General features: G+C 36.1%; 1 protein-coding gene across 1 annotated transcript; it reads right to left on the bottom strand.

The window, feature by feature from the left end:
- Positions 1–3,570: 3,570 nt before the first annotated feature.
- Gimd1 (GIMAP family P-loop NTPase domain containing 1) lies at positions 3,571–13,008 on the bottom strand. The gene is made up of 2 exons (XM_013023780.1): positions 12,619–13,008; positions 3,571–3,831 (listed from the first exon to the last, which is right to left on the bottom strand). Exons 1-2 carry the CDS (start codon positions 13,006–13,008, stop codon positions 3,571–3,573), a joined length of 651 nt encoding a protein of 216 aa, XP_012879234.1.
- Between the last annotated feature and the right edge of the window lie 3,757 nt (positions 13,009–16,765).

The following is a 16,765-nucleotide window of genomic DNA, read 5'->3' as shown; positions in this document are numbered from 1 at the left end:
TATATGTTGTTTTCAGATATTAGGGAAAATACATGTTATATATGGATTCTGATTATCATGGAAGGGGGAAATTACATGTTTTTCGATTATTTTTCAGTGGGGATATTTATTGGCTAGTAGGTTATTTTTTTCTTTCCACATTAAGATAACAGACCAGTAATACATAGTTCATTATTCATGAATACATCATACATAAAATGTCAAACCTTGGCAAAATCAGCCTGTTGTTGCTAACAGTTGTTGGTTATTTATTTATTTATTTTTTATTGTGAAAATACCATACAGAGGGGTTACAATTACATGAGCATAGTAATGAGTACATTTCTTATCAAGCATAGTTACCTCCTCCTTTGTTTCATCTTATCATCCTTCCCTTCTCTCCCCTCCCAGCTCCCTCCTGCCCCCACCCCCAACGTGTGTTTTTTATTTTTATGCATGTACTGGGGCTTGAACCCAGGGCCTTATGCTCCCATGTTTTTTTTGCTCAAGACTAGCATTCTACCACTTGAATCATACCTCCAATTTTTTTGCCTGTTAATTGGAGGTAAGAGTCTCAGACTTTTTGTGCCTAGGGTCACATTGACCTGTGACCTCATCCCAGTCTTCTGAGTAGCTAGGATTACAGGTGTGAGCCAGTGGGGCCAGAACTAGTTGGTTGCCTTTTTAACAAGCCATGCACTTTGTGATTCTTTGTGAATACAGTACACTATTGTTGAAGTCCATCGTAAAACTAATGTGTAAGGGATAGATAATTTATATCATGAATAACTTTTTTGGTTATATCCAGTTGTGTCAGTATTGGCTAATAACTAAAATTTGGCAATAATAATGAAAGTTGGAATAGTTGGTGATGTTAAGATTCTCCATCTAAATTTGAGTGTTTTGGGTACCAACATGGGAATAGGAAAGTATGACTTAAATATGCTTGTTTATTGCACTTTTTTTTAGTTAAGAGTTTTCATTTGAATAAGTCTTGGCTGAGGAAAGACCCAGAAGAATAAAGTAATTGTTGATTTGAAAGTGAGCCATCTGGAACTTCAGAGTGTAAATTAATTATTGTATATTATATTGTTTTCACCCTTATGTATTCCCTAGTTTATTTTTCTTTTAGTCCCAACTTCCACCCCCTTACTAATTCATTCTATTCCCAATTCCCTAGATTTCTAGGTAAAAAATATGTATTAATGTTATTTCTGTCTTCATCAATATTATTTCCTATCTGGCAGCCTCTTGTCCTTAGCAACAGGAACAGAAACAAGCCTGGGGCTCAGTAATTGCAAGGAGAAAAAATAATCCTTTTTTAATGAAGGGCTAACTGCTTTCCTTATCTTTCCCATTGCTATATAATGCCTACATAATTTTCCCAACAGCAGGCATTAATATCTGTTTATTTCCTCTGTGGCATTCATATGATGAGCAAAATGTCAAGACTACTTTCAACAGAATTCCACATTTGTTTTTATAAATTGCCTCATTTGAGTATCATACATTCCATAGAGAAAGGCTGTGAATGCATACGTCCCATTAAGTGTTCAGTCCAAGATTACATATTTGGCTGATTGTTGTTTATTTAAACTCATTCAAATTTTCACACCTGGAGACTTTGGAAAGAATGATACAGTCATCCAAAATCTGCATGAATAAATTTCTCTTTTAAGAAGATTGGTAAAAATTCAAAGTAAAAGTAAGTTAAGCAAAAGAATGATTTTGTTGAAAGAATCTCTATCACCCATTTTCATATGGAATGATAACATTTTTCTCTTAAAACTACATTCCTTGAAAAACATGCTTTGAAAAGAGACTTTCCTAAGTTTGATATGAGAATCAGGAATAACAATACTACTTGGAAATTTTGGCCTTCTTAAAATGAAATGTCTATCGGTAAATTCTTAAAAAGTTAGATAACCCTTAATTTAAAAAAAAACATGGTATAGAGAATAGTAAACAGTTAAAGACACGGGCTTTTGTTGTTTTGAAATCTGAAATCATTCAATACAGGCATGTAGGTAGAATAAACCCAGGAATTGTCTGAGCTGGGAGGTCTTAGAGGTAATGCCTAATTTCCCCAGCATGGTACCAGCTACACAAAAATGTCAACTATACTAGCTTACATTTCCATCTTTTTATCTAGCTATCTGTCTACTGCCTAAATAAGACACAATGAATTATTTAGCTTAATATATGCCATCTGAGCATGAGTTGAAGTAATTTAGAACGTTAGTCATTGAGCACTCTGGGAAAATGCCAGTTAATCTTGTTTCTAATGAAAATTACAGTGTATTGCACACTAAAATTTTTTATTTACATATTATGAAAACAAGCTATTTGTAAGTTGTTGACTATCTGGAAAATGCACATAGAAATAAATGTTAATGTAAAGGTGATAGTTGTTGATAGGTTTGACTCTTCCATCCATTTATAGTTTGCCTTTGGTATTTTTCCACTGCCCTATTAAACATATTGCAAAGATTGCTACAATAATCAAGTGTCCCATCTATAATCCAGGCTCTATTTAGAGATTTTTCTTTAGTCAAGATTCTAATTCAGAATCTTAGTACAATTCTTACATCGTACTTGCTCAGGATTGCTCTGAGTTTTACCCCTAATGTTTCCATGTGTAAATGGAAACCACAGATTTTAAGAAAGTAGAAAATAAGGTTGACATTCTGAGGATCTTCCATGAGCCAGGTCATTTAACCATTCCAGCAGTAGGTATTCCAAATGAGGGAATACTGGCAAGGTTAAGCAAATTCCCTTTCATATCAGTAGCTAACCTGTAGAGAAAGTTTTTTAATATAGATAGTTCATTTATAACTTTATTTAAAAATAAAATACACTTGGTGACTCATAAATTGCAAGCATTATTAGTAGGTTCATTTTCGCAGGTGAACACACTGGGCAACCAGCTCCTAAATCAGGAAACAGCATTACTGGAACCCCAGAGACTTCCACGATCATCCTTTAGTTCACTGTCCCAGGTAGCTTAGATTATATTCCCGTTGACTGATATGAAATTTACACAAAGAGAATCATAGAGTATGAACTACTTTAATCTTGGCTTCTTTCTTTCAACATACTAGTTGGGCAGCTGATTAATATTGTTACAGGTCATTGAGTTGGCTCATTCTCATAACTATAATAACTCATCATGAAATACACTACCATTATGAACACTTGGATAGTTTCTACTTTGTAACTATTATGAATAGTGCTGCTATGAACATCCTTATCCCTGCATGTCTTTCAGAGCACAAATGAACAACTTCCTATTGGATATATACAAAATATAATTGCGATATCACAGGATATAGGAAAACAATACTAAATGCTGTGTTTGGGGCGGGGGCAGTACTGGGTTTTGAACTTGAACTCAGGGTTATATGTTAGGCAGGCATTCTATCTTTTGAGTCATTCTTCTTTTTAACTTACAATTTTCCAAAATGGTTATACAAGTGTACACAATCACTGGTGTTGCATACAGTTCCCATGGTCCACATCCACACTGACAAAACAGTTTTGAAAATCAGGCTCCGACTCAATAACCAATACTCTTTTCCTTTGACTTAAATTTTATTTAAAGGTAAGGACTTGAAAGTTATTGTCTTTTATAAATTCTGTGATCTTTTCTAAGATTTTCATTCTTTGTTCATTAATGAAGTTTCCTTTTTTGTACTGGAAAATACATCTGTGCTGAATGGAGGTCAGTAGACATAGCAGTGTATCAGAAGCCTGACATAAGTATTCATTTTCCTTGAATCCAGCCTCTTCCATTTTTTCTGCATGGGTGAAAAGAACAGCAGTATGATTCTTCCAAGCATCTCCCAGAAGTTCCTGAAAGACAGATGAACTTAAATGATTATTTGCTTTGGACGGATTCCTCAAAAAGGAGTGAAGGAATTGAGGTCCAATGTAATTAGCCCTTAGATTGGTGGGATGGTATTTAAGAAAGCTGATATGTATAATAGATATAAGCTCAAGTGTTATAAGCAAATAGAGGGAGACAAATGGATTCTGAAGACATTTATTTTCCTGGTACAATTAAAATACAACCTATATTCTGCATGCATCTTATCTGGTTATACAGAAATGGATGTAACAGTAATCATTCAACTCACTTGACAATGTTACCCTCTTAGATCTACTAAATTCCTTTAAGTTAAAGGACCTTGGCCAAGGAAATCCATGTGTCATTTTGTAGGTATGTTGTATTATCATCTCTAAGAACTTCTACTAGGGACTTAAAATGACATAATATAGTTACAATCTATCAACATTCAGGTGACATGCAACAGAAAAAATACATTTGGTAATTTGGAATAGCTACAAAATATTACCCTAATCCTTACCCTCCTCACTGCACATGCTTAAAGTTAAAAAATCAAACAATTTATCAAATGACTTCTAATGTGGTTGCAAAACTTTGAAGGCTGGTGTTCCTTTGTTTAGTAATATGTGGAAGTTGGTTATGTAATAACTTCTTGTTTGATTAGTGAAAACAGGATGATATAAAGCAGAAGTAATAGCAGGTAGAAAATTCACATAATATGAAAGACATCTAGAAATAGCTACTTAAATTTTTCAATATTTACACATTTTATGAAATTATAACAGTATGGCAAGAACATTTTCCTATTCATACATTGCCATTACCAAAGTATTTCCAAGGTGCTACCAGCTTCTTATTGAAAGAAAAATGCAAAATGCCTAGAAATAAACATAACAAGAAATATCCAGGGCTTCTACTAATCAGAATAAGGGAAAACAACATACAGTGCCAGGTATTATGCTAAAGTGTTTACATGAATTATCTCTTTTGAAGCTCAATAAGGTTCTTTGTGGGAGACACTGTTGCTTTCTTCATTATTATCTGGAGATGCTGACACATAGAGAGGCCTACTTACAGATTTTAGTAAGAACTTGAGCTTGAATTCATTTACAAATAATGGCAGTTTGGGAAATGATTTCCAATGTGTATAGCACATACAGACTTAGCATTTATGACATCAAAAACAAAATAAGAAGGAAAGAAAAGGAAGGAGAAGTTAAGAGAAAGGAATGGAGGGAAGGAAAGGGAGAAAGAAGAGAAGGAATTAGAATTTATTAATATGAAAATACCCATGAAAACTGTGGGATAAAGTACTTATAATTGGAAACATCTTATAACCATGGTTACCAATGAGAACTTAGCTAGTCTGGCTCTTGTCAGCCATTTATACATCCTTCTCTAAGACTTGACAGTGCGCATTTTTGCATGCAGAGGTCATGCCTTTCCCTATAAATCAACAATTCTAATGTTATATAAACAATAACATGTTGAATAAAATGGAAATTTAGATTCTCATAAAAACTGAGGTATTTGTTTACGTGTTTTAAGGATTTCATTTTGAAGTTTCATCTCTGGGACACAATATCATCTTTCTGGAAAAGTTTCCCTTTTGCTCTGTGGTTCATTGTGTTAGATTTGCGTATGGTCAGCACTTTTGTTGCGGACTTAGAACAACTCCCTCTAGGGATAAGCTCAATATATTTTCCTCTTATAGGTTCAAAATTTTTCTACCAAAACTATCGAATGAATTGAGTAGTTATTTACGCCAAAATGCCCTGTTTCAAGGAAAAAAACAAAATTGCAGGCCACAACATTATGGAATATTATTTAAAACAGAGTCTAAACTTTACATAAGAATTTCTCAAAAAGTGCTTTGTCATATTCCTATGTGTTGATAAAAACATGAATTTATTTGAAAACTTTAGTCTAACTTTTAAAGATAATAACTTTTATAAGTGTGCAACCTTATGTCAACAGCTAATGGAGACAGGCTAAAAAGCCACTGTCATGTTTTCAGTGTGTTTTAACAGCTATCTGGTAGAGAACAGCTACAGAGATGCAAAGGAAATGAACCATGGTGGTGTAAATTGAATTGTTTCCTTCAATTTCCTATATTGGAGTCCTAGACCCTGTTCTTCAGAATGTGACCTTTTTTTGTAACAGTGTCATTGCAGACATAACTGGTTACTGAAAGGTCATTAAGTTGAGCTTCTAATCCAATATCGATTGTATGTCCTTAAAAATAGGGTAGTTTGAACATATACAGGAAGAATATCATATGATAATAGAATGTCATAAAATAGCATATGAAATGGCCTTCTACAAGCCACAGAGAAGAGTTGGAACAAATCTTTCGTTCACACTTTTCAGAAAGAACCAACCCTGCTTAGTCAGGTGCCGGTGGCTCACACCTGTGTATTCCTAGCTACTCAGGAGGCTGAGATCTGAGGATCATGGTTCAAAGCCAGCCCAGGCAGGAAAGTCCATGAAATCCTTATCTCCAAAAGCCACTCAGAAAACCAGAAATGACACTGTGGCTCATGTGATAGAGCGCTAGCCTTGAGCTGAAGAGCTGAGGGACAGCACCCAAGCCCAGAGTTCAAGCCCCACGACTGACAAAAGAAAAGAAAAAAAAAAGAGCCAACCTTGCAAAGTCCTTGATTTAAGTGAATTCCTAGTCTCTGGAACCAAGAAACAGTAAATACCTGTTATTTATTTGTGGTATTTTGTTACTGCAGTCCCGGAAAACAAATATAAATGGCTAAAATTTTAATAAAGTGCTACATATGTCAGATATGGATGTAAAAAGATTTCTGAGCTGGGCATTGGTGGCTTATGCATGTAATTCTAGCTACTCAGGAGACTGAGATCTGAGGATTACAGTTAGAAGCCAACCATGGTAGGAAGTCCATGAGATTCTTATCTTCAACTAATCACAGAAAGAGCTGGAAGTAGAGCTGTGGCTCAAGTGGTAGAGTGCTTGCCTTGAACAAAAGGAGCTCAGGGACAATGTGCCCAGACCCAGAGTTCAAGTCCCATGGCAGGCACAAAAGAAAAAAAAATCTGGACTATTTCCCTCAAGATCATGTGGAAGAAATAGTAAAAATACACCGGAATTCTTAGTGCAAGAGCTGAGGAAGATGAAGTTTATAAACCACTTCAGGTGTATTTATTGAGGGTCTACTGTGTTCTAAGGAGGTCACATAATAGAAATTCCTCTTAGAGCTGAGGAAGGTGATGGACAGGTAAGAAGTACTAGAAATAGGTTAAAATCATAGAGGATGATATTTAGCCCACTTGGGGTAAGGATGGAAGATAACTTTCTTTCCTGTGATAGTATCTTGGTGTGATTGTTGAAAATGCACAAGAATAACAAGGAAAATAACATAGCCTGACCAGGATTGTATAATATTAGGATATTATTTCTATACAACTTCAGATATTAATCATGATCACTCTTATCTCCAATTTAGATCCAGACTTGATACTTAGCATAGCACTGATATGGTCATACAGATTGTCATATTATGTTATCTATCTTAACCCGTGAGCACCACTTACCCCTATCTTGTTTATATTTATAGATTAATGCCTGGACCACACTTCTCATTAAAGATTTCTGAAATGTCATCTTAAAGGAAGTGCATGTTTAATAAGCTGTTCTGTACAATAGTCCTATCTCAAATAGGCATCAAATTCTCTTGTGGTATAACTTCACAGTCTTCCTTTAGTTCATGGTATTCTGCATTATAATAACATGATCCACCTTTGTTTCCATCAGACATTTCCTATTATTTAAATGGTTATCTCATTCAGGGGCAACAAGTCAACGCATCTTAGGATAATAGGCTCCTAAGCTCCGTGTCACAAGCCCATGTGTTCAGCCATTAGAAGGTTTTTACATACTGGTAATTATTTATGAAATGATGCTTATGTTCTCATCCATGAGAGAAATTGCACTTTTGAATTTCTGCCAAAATCAAAAGAGAATGGTTAATTTAGCTTGTAATCTTTAACTTGATTTTGGGCCAGAAAATAGTTGAGCATTTGAAAGTCGTATCACTTGGTGTATAGACATCATGTCAGTAAGCCAAACATGTTCACAACGGATACAGAGAAAGAATAATCACAGTTGATGGATACCTCACAAAAAGAAATTCAAGAGCAAAGTAGGTCAGGGTGAGTTACCTTGTGTTAATAATTAAAATAGAGTACTAAGCTTGATGGAAATTGTATAATCATAAATTGTTTGGTTTCAGAGTGCTAATGGGTATGAGTGCATCTAGTCCTTTTGGGACAACTGGTTAGGATATAAACTGTGTTTTCCAGGAATGGTGTTCATTTTCCCAGGACCTTACCAGCCCTGCCCCATTTGTTTGTGGTTGATGAAATCATAGCATCTGGAGTTTTAGGGGGAAACTTCAAAAAAAGCCAAGTATTACATCAACTACAAAAATATTATCATGGAGCAGGAGGACAATGAGGGCCTTTGAAAATATATTTAATGTTATTTTCTTCTTCTTATCCTACAAAAAATGCTATATCTTCATTTTCAGAAAGCCTGACTGGAATCAGAGACTTAGAGAGTGTCAGTCAAAATGGCTTCTTTTTATAGGTGAAAGTATAAAGGCCTCGTGATATTAAATTGCTTGGCCAAAGCCATATGGTTGATTACACTTAACAAAGGTCAATCCCAGGACAAACAGTAGCAATAAAATAATAATGGCCACAGCTAACATTCACTGCGCATTTACCATATGCCACTGTCTCCACTGAACAATTGACTCCTGCTATACTAATATGCCAGTAATCCAAAGGGAATCCCACTAAGTATATGTTATTATCATTCCAAACTTACCAATGAAGTTTAGCAAAGTTACCTATCAAGCAATCACAAGTCAGTAGCTAAGCAAGAACTTGGACAGAACTCAGAACACAGAACTGTGTGCTTTATCTCTATATATGTCCCCCATATCTATGGTCCATTTGAATAAGTACTCAATGTGGGGGAAATGACCGTCATAGTATAGGTTACAATTTTTGGAAGTCTACTATAATTTTGGCCCATTGCTAAGTTTGTCACATTGTGTGTGTGTGTGCCAGTCCTGGAACTTGAACTCAGGGCTTGGGCAGTGTCTATGAGCTCCTTTTGCTGAAGGCTAGTTATGCTTACCACTTGAGCTCTACTTCCAGCTTTATGGTGGTTAATTGAAGGTAAGAGTTTCACACACTTTCCTGCCTGGCCTGGCTTCAAACTATGATCCTCAAATCTTAGCCTCCTGAGTAACTTGTTTTACCGCCACCAGCACCCAGCAGACCTCCTTAACATAGGTAAAATTATCCTCATTTTCTAAGTGAACCCCAGAAAGTCTCCGTGACATTAGGCTTAAAAAACTCTAAAATTCTATCTAGCAACTAAGTCCATAATATTTGTTTTGTATATTCATATCCTGAGCCTTTCACATACACATTCAACTTGTGATATGAGCAGGTGAGTTTTTTTTAAATTCTGAAACAAAAAATACACACCTGCAGCTTTCTCATAAACAATAATAATACAGCCCTAAGAGTGAAGAGAGGACTTTAGTCCATTGCAGGATTAGACTCCTAGAGCAACTAGCTCTTTCCTTGAGGTGGCTGTATTATCTCTTCTCTGAACTGTTATTTTTATATATTTTTTTCTTTAGCATTCAAATAATGATAGGACATGAGTGAATTGCTCTGGTTTTGGAGCAATGACTCACTGATATCTCCATAGTTTTGCTGTAAGTTAATAAAGGCCTAAAATAAATAAAGGAAAAGATCGCTTGGGAGACATTTTGAATTGTCACAACCTATAAACCCTCTGAAAAATATTAGAGCATCAATGAGGAGCTATATTTAAAGAAACAAAAAAGGAAGTACAATAAAGAAAGTTAAGTTTCTGCTACTAGCCTTGCAAACACCTTCTAGGGTCAGCAGCAACACCCCCAAAAAGGGTAAAGAAAGAAAAAGGGCAGATGCTCCATTCTCCTTTCTCATCAGCAAAGAAAAAGGATCCATGATATGAATGGAACCAGAGGACCTTAAGATCTTGTAGCTTTGCAACAGCTGCTGGTTCTGTTGAATATTCAGATAACTGGCAGCTGCTTCTAAGCTGTAAACATACAGATAGCTGCCCAGACATCTGAGGCACCTTCAAGACAAAAGTCATTAACAGCCAGAATTTCTTCTGAGACCATCAACCAGAGACCTTGGTGCATCCTGAATATGACCTTAGTACCTTCCAGAGATGACAGGCTACTCTGCTCTGAGGATTACTAAGTCTTGACTGCTGAGTTTTCATAGAAAGTGAAGTTGTTTGCTCTAGAAGAAGGTATTCCAGATCCAATCCTTGTCCTCTTGGATTGCCTCTCTGTCTTCAGTTTCTGAGTTGGACAATGACTTAAGAAAGGCAGTTGTCAGAAAAGTCCATATGACAGTATTTTACAAGGCCAGAGACAAGTAGCAATTCATAAAGAAATTGGGGATTTCAATACTGTTTTATATCCTAAAACTAGAAGAAGAAACTATCTTTAAAAGTGACAGAATTGAAAATATACTTTTAGGAGTTGGGGACCTGGCTCAAGTATAGAACAATTGCCTACCATGTGTATGGCCCTGGGTTCAATACCTAGTGCCACAAAATAGAAAAGGAAAGAAAAAAGAGTAAAAAAAAGATGGACAGAACAAAAGGGGGAAGGAAGGAAAGAAAAACAAGGGAAAGAAGGAGGGAAAGAGGAAGGGAATGAGAGAGAGAGGAAAGATAAAAGGAAGAAAGGGAGTGAAAAAGAAAAGGAAATTATCCTTTGGTGTCCAGAATAGGGAAAAATAGGACATATGCAGAGATTTATGGTTGGTTTTGAGAAGTAGTTTCTTGTGCATTTACTGGCTTAACCAAATAGCATAAGATGTTAAATATTGACTTGATAACAATTTTAAACAAATATTAAATCTATTTAAAAATTATACTGATGTAATGGATTCATGTTTTCCACCACTGTATTTCTACCAGAAGCACAATTAAAAATGTGAGTTTTAATAACTGCAGGGTGGTTTATGGGGCTTTCTTAGCTCCCATATTATGCTTTAAGTGAAATTACTTTTTTTCTTCTCTATTCTTATACACATATACTTGATTTTTCAGGAGTTGAATGGTAAGATGATTTCTTCTGCTCTTGTCACTCTAATTTTTTCCACTAGTTTCTTGTGATTACACATATAACTTTGGTTTTTCAATTTAAAAAGCATTCATGGGAGGATTGCGTAGGGGGGTTGGGGGGAAGGGAAGGGATGGGAAGGGGAAACAAAGGAGGAGGCTAAATGCTTGATAAGAAATGTACTCATTATCTTGCCTATGTAATTGTAACCCCTCTGTACAGTATTTTCACAATAAAAAAAGCATTCATAATTACTGAAGAACAAAATGTGTGTCTATCACTTAGAAGAATCTGTTGTCTTTACTAGTTAGAGTAGAGGAGGAATGTCCTTCAGTAGAACAAATGACACTGGTTTTGTGGACATAACAGGCTTGCTATTGGACCAAAAGAACAGAAGCATTTATACAAATTGTTCTTGGATGCAAATGGCTGTTCCCTGTTCTCCACATAGTTAACCTGTGGAGCTTCTAGTACACATGGCTTCTCCGCACTAGGTGCCTCAGGACAGCTACTAAGTAAATCTATTGAAGTCTAAAAGTTTAAATCTGGGCAATCTGAGATTTGGATTTGGCCACCTAGATTCTGTTCGGATCCAGATTCTGTTCTGGATTGAACAGAATAGAAAAGCTCAACAAACAGCTTTCCAGGAATTGTTAGTAATTGTTTACCTGGGCCTTTTATACTTTCCCCAGTTAGACTAAATGTCTGTGCTCCTTTCATATCTAAACTGTGGTTATACCAGGACCTTTCCCCTTATGATTGCCTAAGTAAATGTTCAATTTAGCCGCTTAAGATACTAATCGTAAGTGCAAGAAATGAACAAACAAATAAGAATGCACCAGTAGTCGAAGATGACGTGTGTCATTTATACTCTATTTGAAGTTCTTGTAGTCTTCTCATGGCTAGAATGGAGCTTTTTTATGAGGTGGGCGATGTACCTGAAATTCCTAGTTTCTTTTTTATAAATAGTGCAGAGCTCTCCCAAAGAGTTTGCCATGATGTGAAGTCATGAAATGGCCTCTTGTGTGTTATACGACTTATACTGCTTTCTCATGTTTTGACTCTTTCATTAGTCTGTTTTGGACTATAGATTTGGAAAGGAAGAGCTTCGTTACCCATCAAACGCTAAATTTCATGCAGGTGTTCAATGCCTGATTCAGTGAATGAAAATCTATTTGTTGGTGAAGTATAATGGATTGTCTCCTTGAATAATGAACACAGGTCAGTATTTTAGTTTATTGAAGCTCAGTTGTTTTAAGAAATACATAGAAAGTTGTGAAAATGACACTATGCACACTCTATTCTGGGACTTCTATGTCAGTAGGTCTTGGATGAAACAGCCTAATTCATTCTGATGCAGTAATTTAGGGATCATGATATACAGATGTATTCTGCAATCCTTAGGATTTAGGGACTCAGTTAACTGAAGAAGATTAGTATGGCAGTTTCCCCCTTCTGTGACCCAGCTATAAAATGACTTACTGAATTTCTCTAAAGGAAAATGACAAAACGAACAAACAACTGGGTGGAAAAATCAATCTTGGCCCTTTCCCATGATGAAAATATCCTCCAAATGGGAACCATGGCACCAGGATAACTTCATCGTTGTATTACCTGGATCAGCTGGATGGGGTAAGATGCCTCCTGTCCACAGAAAGGCACATCTGCTCTCTGGACCAGCAGTGCAAGGTGGAGCCCCTCTTGCCCAAAGTGATGTTTCAGGGCCGCCTTGACCTGCTGCTTCACATGCTGCATGCTCAGATTGCTGTGTGGATAACCCGGAGTGTCCAACACCTGGACTTGCAGGATTATTTCTTGCCCTGCTCGACGCATGAAGCCATGGAGATGACAGCTGCGGCCCAGGCTGCATTCTTGGGTTACAGAACATGGGGCAAAGTGACTGTGGAAGTCAGTGCTTCCCAGAAGAATGTTTCCTGCAGAACTTTTTCCACTCTGAGTTCTACCAAAGAGAGCCAAGTTGATCACTATCTTGTTGTTCGTCATGGCTGTGGGTAACACAAAGGCACAGAATAAATAAGAGTCTACATTCACCCAATGAAAGGCTTCTGTCCTGGCCTGGAGCACTCCATATAGAATTTTTCCTTGGTATCCATGAGGGAATTAGATTAAGGACTCCCTTCCATAACCTATGGATGCTCAAGACCTTTCTTTGAAATGGCATAGTATTTGTATGTCTGCAATATCGTCCTGTATAATTCTTGGCATAATCTTTAGAGTACGTCTAATAACTAATACAATGTAATACTATTTGAGTGGTTGTTCTGTTGTATTTTGTAGAGGATAAGGATGAGGAAAACCCAGCCTACAGATGCTTAATACAGACACTTTTTTTCTGAGTATATTCAATCCACGATTGGTTGAATTCATAGAATGCAGAATCCATGGATATGAAGGGCCGAATGTACTTCCTTTGATTTTCTCCTCCCTATTTCACAGTAGGAACTAAAGCATGGAGGAGGGTTTCCCCCAAAATGAAGATACCAAAGGGAGAGCAGGGACTGTGGAAGTTACAGTGGAAGTTTATAGTGAGAAGACAGAGAGAAGTCAAATCTGATAGGGCAGACATGAGGGAGTCATTAATTGCAGATATATGAGATAGAAAACCCAAATTACATAAAGATAATGTAAAGCATCATTGGTAATGTATCAGGTTGTAGACAATTTGGTATAGAAAGGGTTATTGAGGATCCTGAGCTCAAAAACAAAACAAGAAAGAGCATTAGAAAATTACTCAATCTCAAAGAATTGGAAACTAGTCATTCTTGCAGTTTTTTTTAAAACCATGTCTTTCACCTTCCTGCTTCTCCATTTCCTGAATGTACAAGTGTCATCTACAAATGGCCATTCTCCCCTACTTCCTGAATGTGTCTCTCCTGTGAAACACAAGGAATGTCAAAGATAACTCCAGTGTCTCTTTAACAGATGTATTTTATATAACCAAGCAGTATTCTGATGAACATGAGAACTACTTGTAATTTCTGTTATCAAATAATTGATAACTCACTGGGCACCAATGGTTCACGCCTGTAATCCTAGCTGCTCAGGAGGCTGAAATCTGAGCATTGCAGTTTGAAGCTAGCCAAGCAGGAAAGTCCACAAGACTCTTATCTCCCACTAACCACACAGGGGGGGGGGGAGAGAAAGAGAGAGAGAGAGAGAGAGAGAAAGAGAGAGAGAGATGGAAATGGAACTACAGTTTAAGTGGTAGAGTGCTAGCCTTGAGCAAAACAATGAAACTAAACAAAAGCTCAGGGGCAGCACCTAAACCCTGAATTGAAGCCCTAAAACTGGCTCATAAAAAATTGGTAAATCATTTCATGGTCCATCATTGTGAAGTGTCGACTTTTTAATAAAGAAAGCAAAGCCCTGAGCAATTCACTGAGATGAGAGGTGACTATTGGGAGAATCTATTTGATTTACAGGATCTGTCAAGGGCACTCAATCTGTCATAGAGTGCCTAAGCTCTTTTAGCACTTAAGGTCATTAATCATTTTCATTGGCTCATCGACAAAGGGGCTCAAGCTGCTTATTTAGAAACAGACACTTAAGTATAGCGTATTTATTATTTTTGCTAATCACTTCCAACTAATAGACAGTTTTAAATATCCTAAGCCTTTCCTAATTCCCTAATTCCCTTCACCCCAATATTCCCAAACCCTGACATACCAGATTATGCAGCTCATTTAGCTGTGTCTATGCACAGTTTGGAAGTTGATTTTGTTTTCACTCCAGAATCAAGTGTGTGGTAGCATTTTTAAAAAGCCGACTCTGTCATCCAACACGTTTGCTTACCTTTTCCAGTCTTGGAAGTGTTTTCCAGTCTTGGAAGTGTTTTCTTCACAAAGACTTCTGAGAGCTGGTACAGTTGTGCTTTGGTATGAACTTTAACCTCCTAACCTAATGTTGTACCAGTCAGGGACTGATACTATACTATTTTATTTAGTTAATCTATTACCCGACATCCTCTTTATAAGAGATTAGTTATCTTCTAGTCAGCACAGGCTTATGTCACCTGACAGACTTGTAATTTTGATAGATACTTCCTGAAATTTTTCCTTTAAGAATTAAATTGTTTGATTTAGTGTGCTTCTGATAAATAACATTTTCCCTACAATAGAAAGGAATACAAAATCTGGAAGTATAAACATCCTATCAAATGTTTATAATTTTTCCATCTTAAATTCTAAAGACCATTATCATCACTTCATGAAATAATTCAACAGATAGTGATTATATAACAGTATTAAGTTCATAAATAATTCAAACTTCTCCAAAACTACTCCTTAGGATATTTTATGTGATGGACCATTATACTTTTAGTCTAATTGATGAAATCACATGTTTATCAAAGTACACACAATGTTCATATCAACTGATGGTACTAGTTATAGAAACGACTGAGCACACACAGATTACATATCAACTGATGATAACATTATAAAAATAAAATAATTTACTAGTAATTATTAACTAGTTTTTATGCTTAAAATTTGGGTTTTAGTTTGTTATCACAGTTCTAATTTGATTTTTTTTATAACCTATACTTTCTCAATTATTTTCTTTTAGTGTGTTAAGATATAGAAAGTTTATCATATCTGTTGTATTTCTCAACGAGTCTATGAACTGTGAATTTCTGTAAAGGGAACTTGGGGACATCTGGGTCATCTAATGACTTCATGAGCAGAAAGTTAAAAAGTTCCTTTTCCTGTGTGAATCTGACCAGGAACACATGAACTGGATTCACTCATCTGACAAGCACACTGGCTTTCCTGAAGGAAGCAGAGAAAGAACTTCCCCCAGGTGGCAGTAGCAGCCTGTTCCCTAAGAAGTGATTTTTGCATCAGAATTTATTGTAATTGTGTTCCTCACTTGGTAAACCAACTTTCTTTAAGAATCTACATGAGCACATATTAATTGTATCAGGGTTTTTGGTGGGGTTTTTGGAAAAAGGGCAAAGCCAAGACTTCCTTTGAATGTTTCTTACAAATACAACAAGCACAAATATTCTTAAATGTTTAAACTCCCTCCTTTGAAGTCAGAGTTGAAGTCTTGTGGTGAATGCAATAACTGATTGCTTAAAAACTTAAGCTCAGAATTCATAAACGTAGCTGTAAACTCCAAAATTTTAAACAATTTCTCATGGAACCAATAGAACTTTTAGATTTGAATCAACCTCAGAAGAGAAAAAATTTACAGTAAATGACAATGAAAACTTTGTGCATGTTTTTGAGTCAGATGAAAGAAAAATTTGAGTAATTATCTTTTCACTGATTTGGTTAGTTTTTAACCTATCTTTTAGTAGTTGTCTCAATTCAACATATCAGTACAATGTTTCTTAGTCAATGTTACTACTTCTATCATTTCCCCCCATCTACCCCAGCCTACAGATCTCAAGTGATCTTACCCTATTTTCCTGTATATACATTGACTATTATGATTATATTCCAAAAGTTTTATTTTGAAAATCTTTTGACCTGTAGTAGTTTGACCAAAATATTATTACTGTTTTAAATGAGCCTCAATTTTTGTTGGTTGCAAAATTTGAACCCCTTGTTGTAATGATATGTCTTTCTGTAATAGTAAAGATCCATAAAATATTGACCAAATTTTTTATTTATAATAACATGGATTTAACTTTGGCCAACACTAAACCAAGTTGAGATTCCTCTCAGCTGACAAACTGGCTCAGGTTGGTGGTAACCTGACTTGATTAGAGCTAGTTTTAGAGCAAGGCATCAAA

This window comes from Dipodomys ordii, unplaced genomic scaffold (assembly GCF_000151885.1).
Source record: "Dipodomys ordii isolate 6190 unplaced genomic scaffold, Dord_2.0 Scaffold70, whole genome shotgun sequence".
Taxonomy (NCBI): domain Eukaryota; kingdom Metazoa; phylum Chordata; class Mammalia; order Rodentia; family Heteromyidae; genus Dipodomys; species Dipodomys ordii.
This window is presented reverse-complemented; position numbering and strand designations above follow the sequence as displayed.

Excerpts from the sequence above, each read along its gene's own strand:
- Gimd1 (XM_013023780.1), bottom strand. The coding sequence starts at position 13,008 with ATGACGAACAACAAGATAGTGATCAACTTGGCTCTCTTTGGTAGAACT. Across the intron at positions 3,832-12,618 it reads ACCCCATCCAGCTGATCCAG|GAACTTCTGGGAGATGCTTG; the intron begins GTAATACAACGA and ends TCTGTCTTTCAG.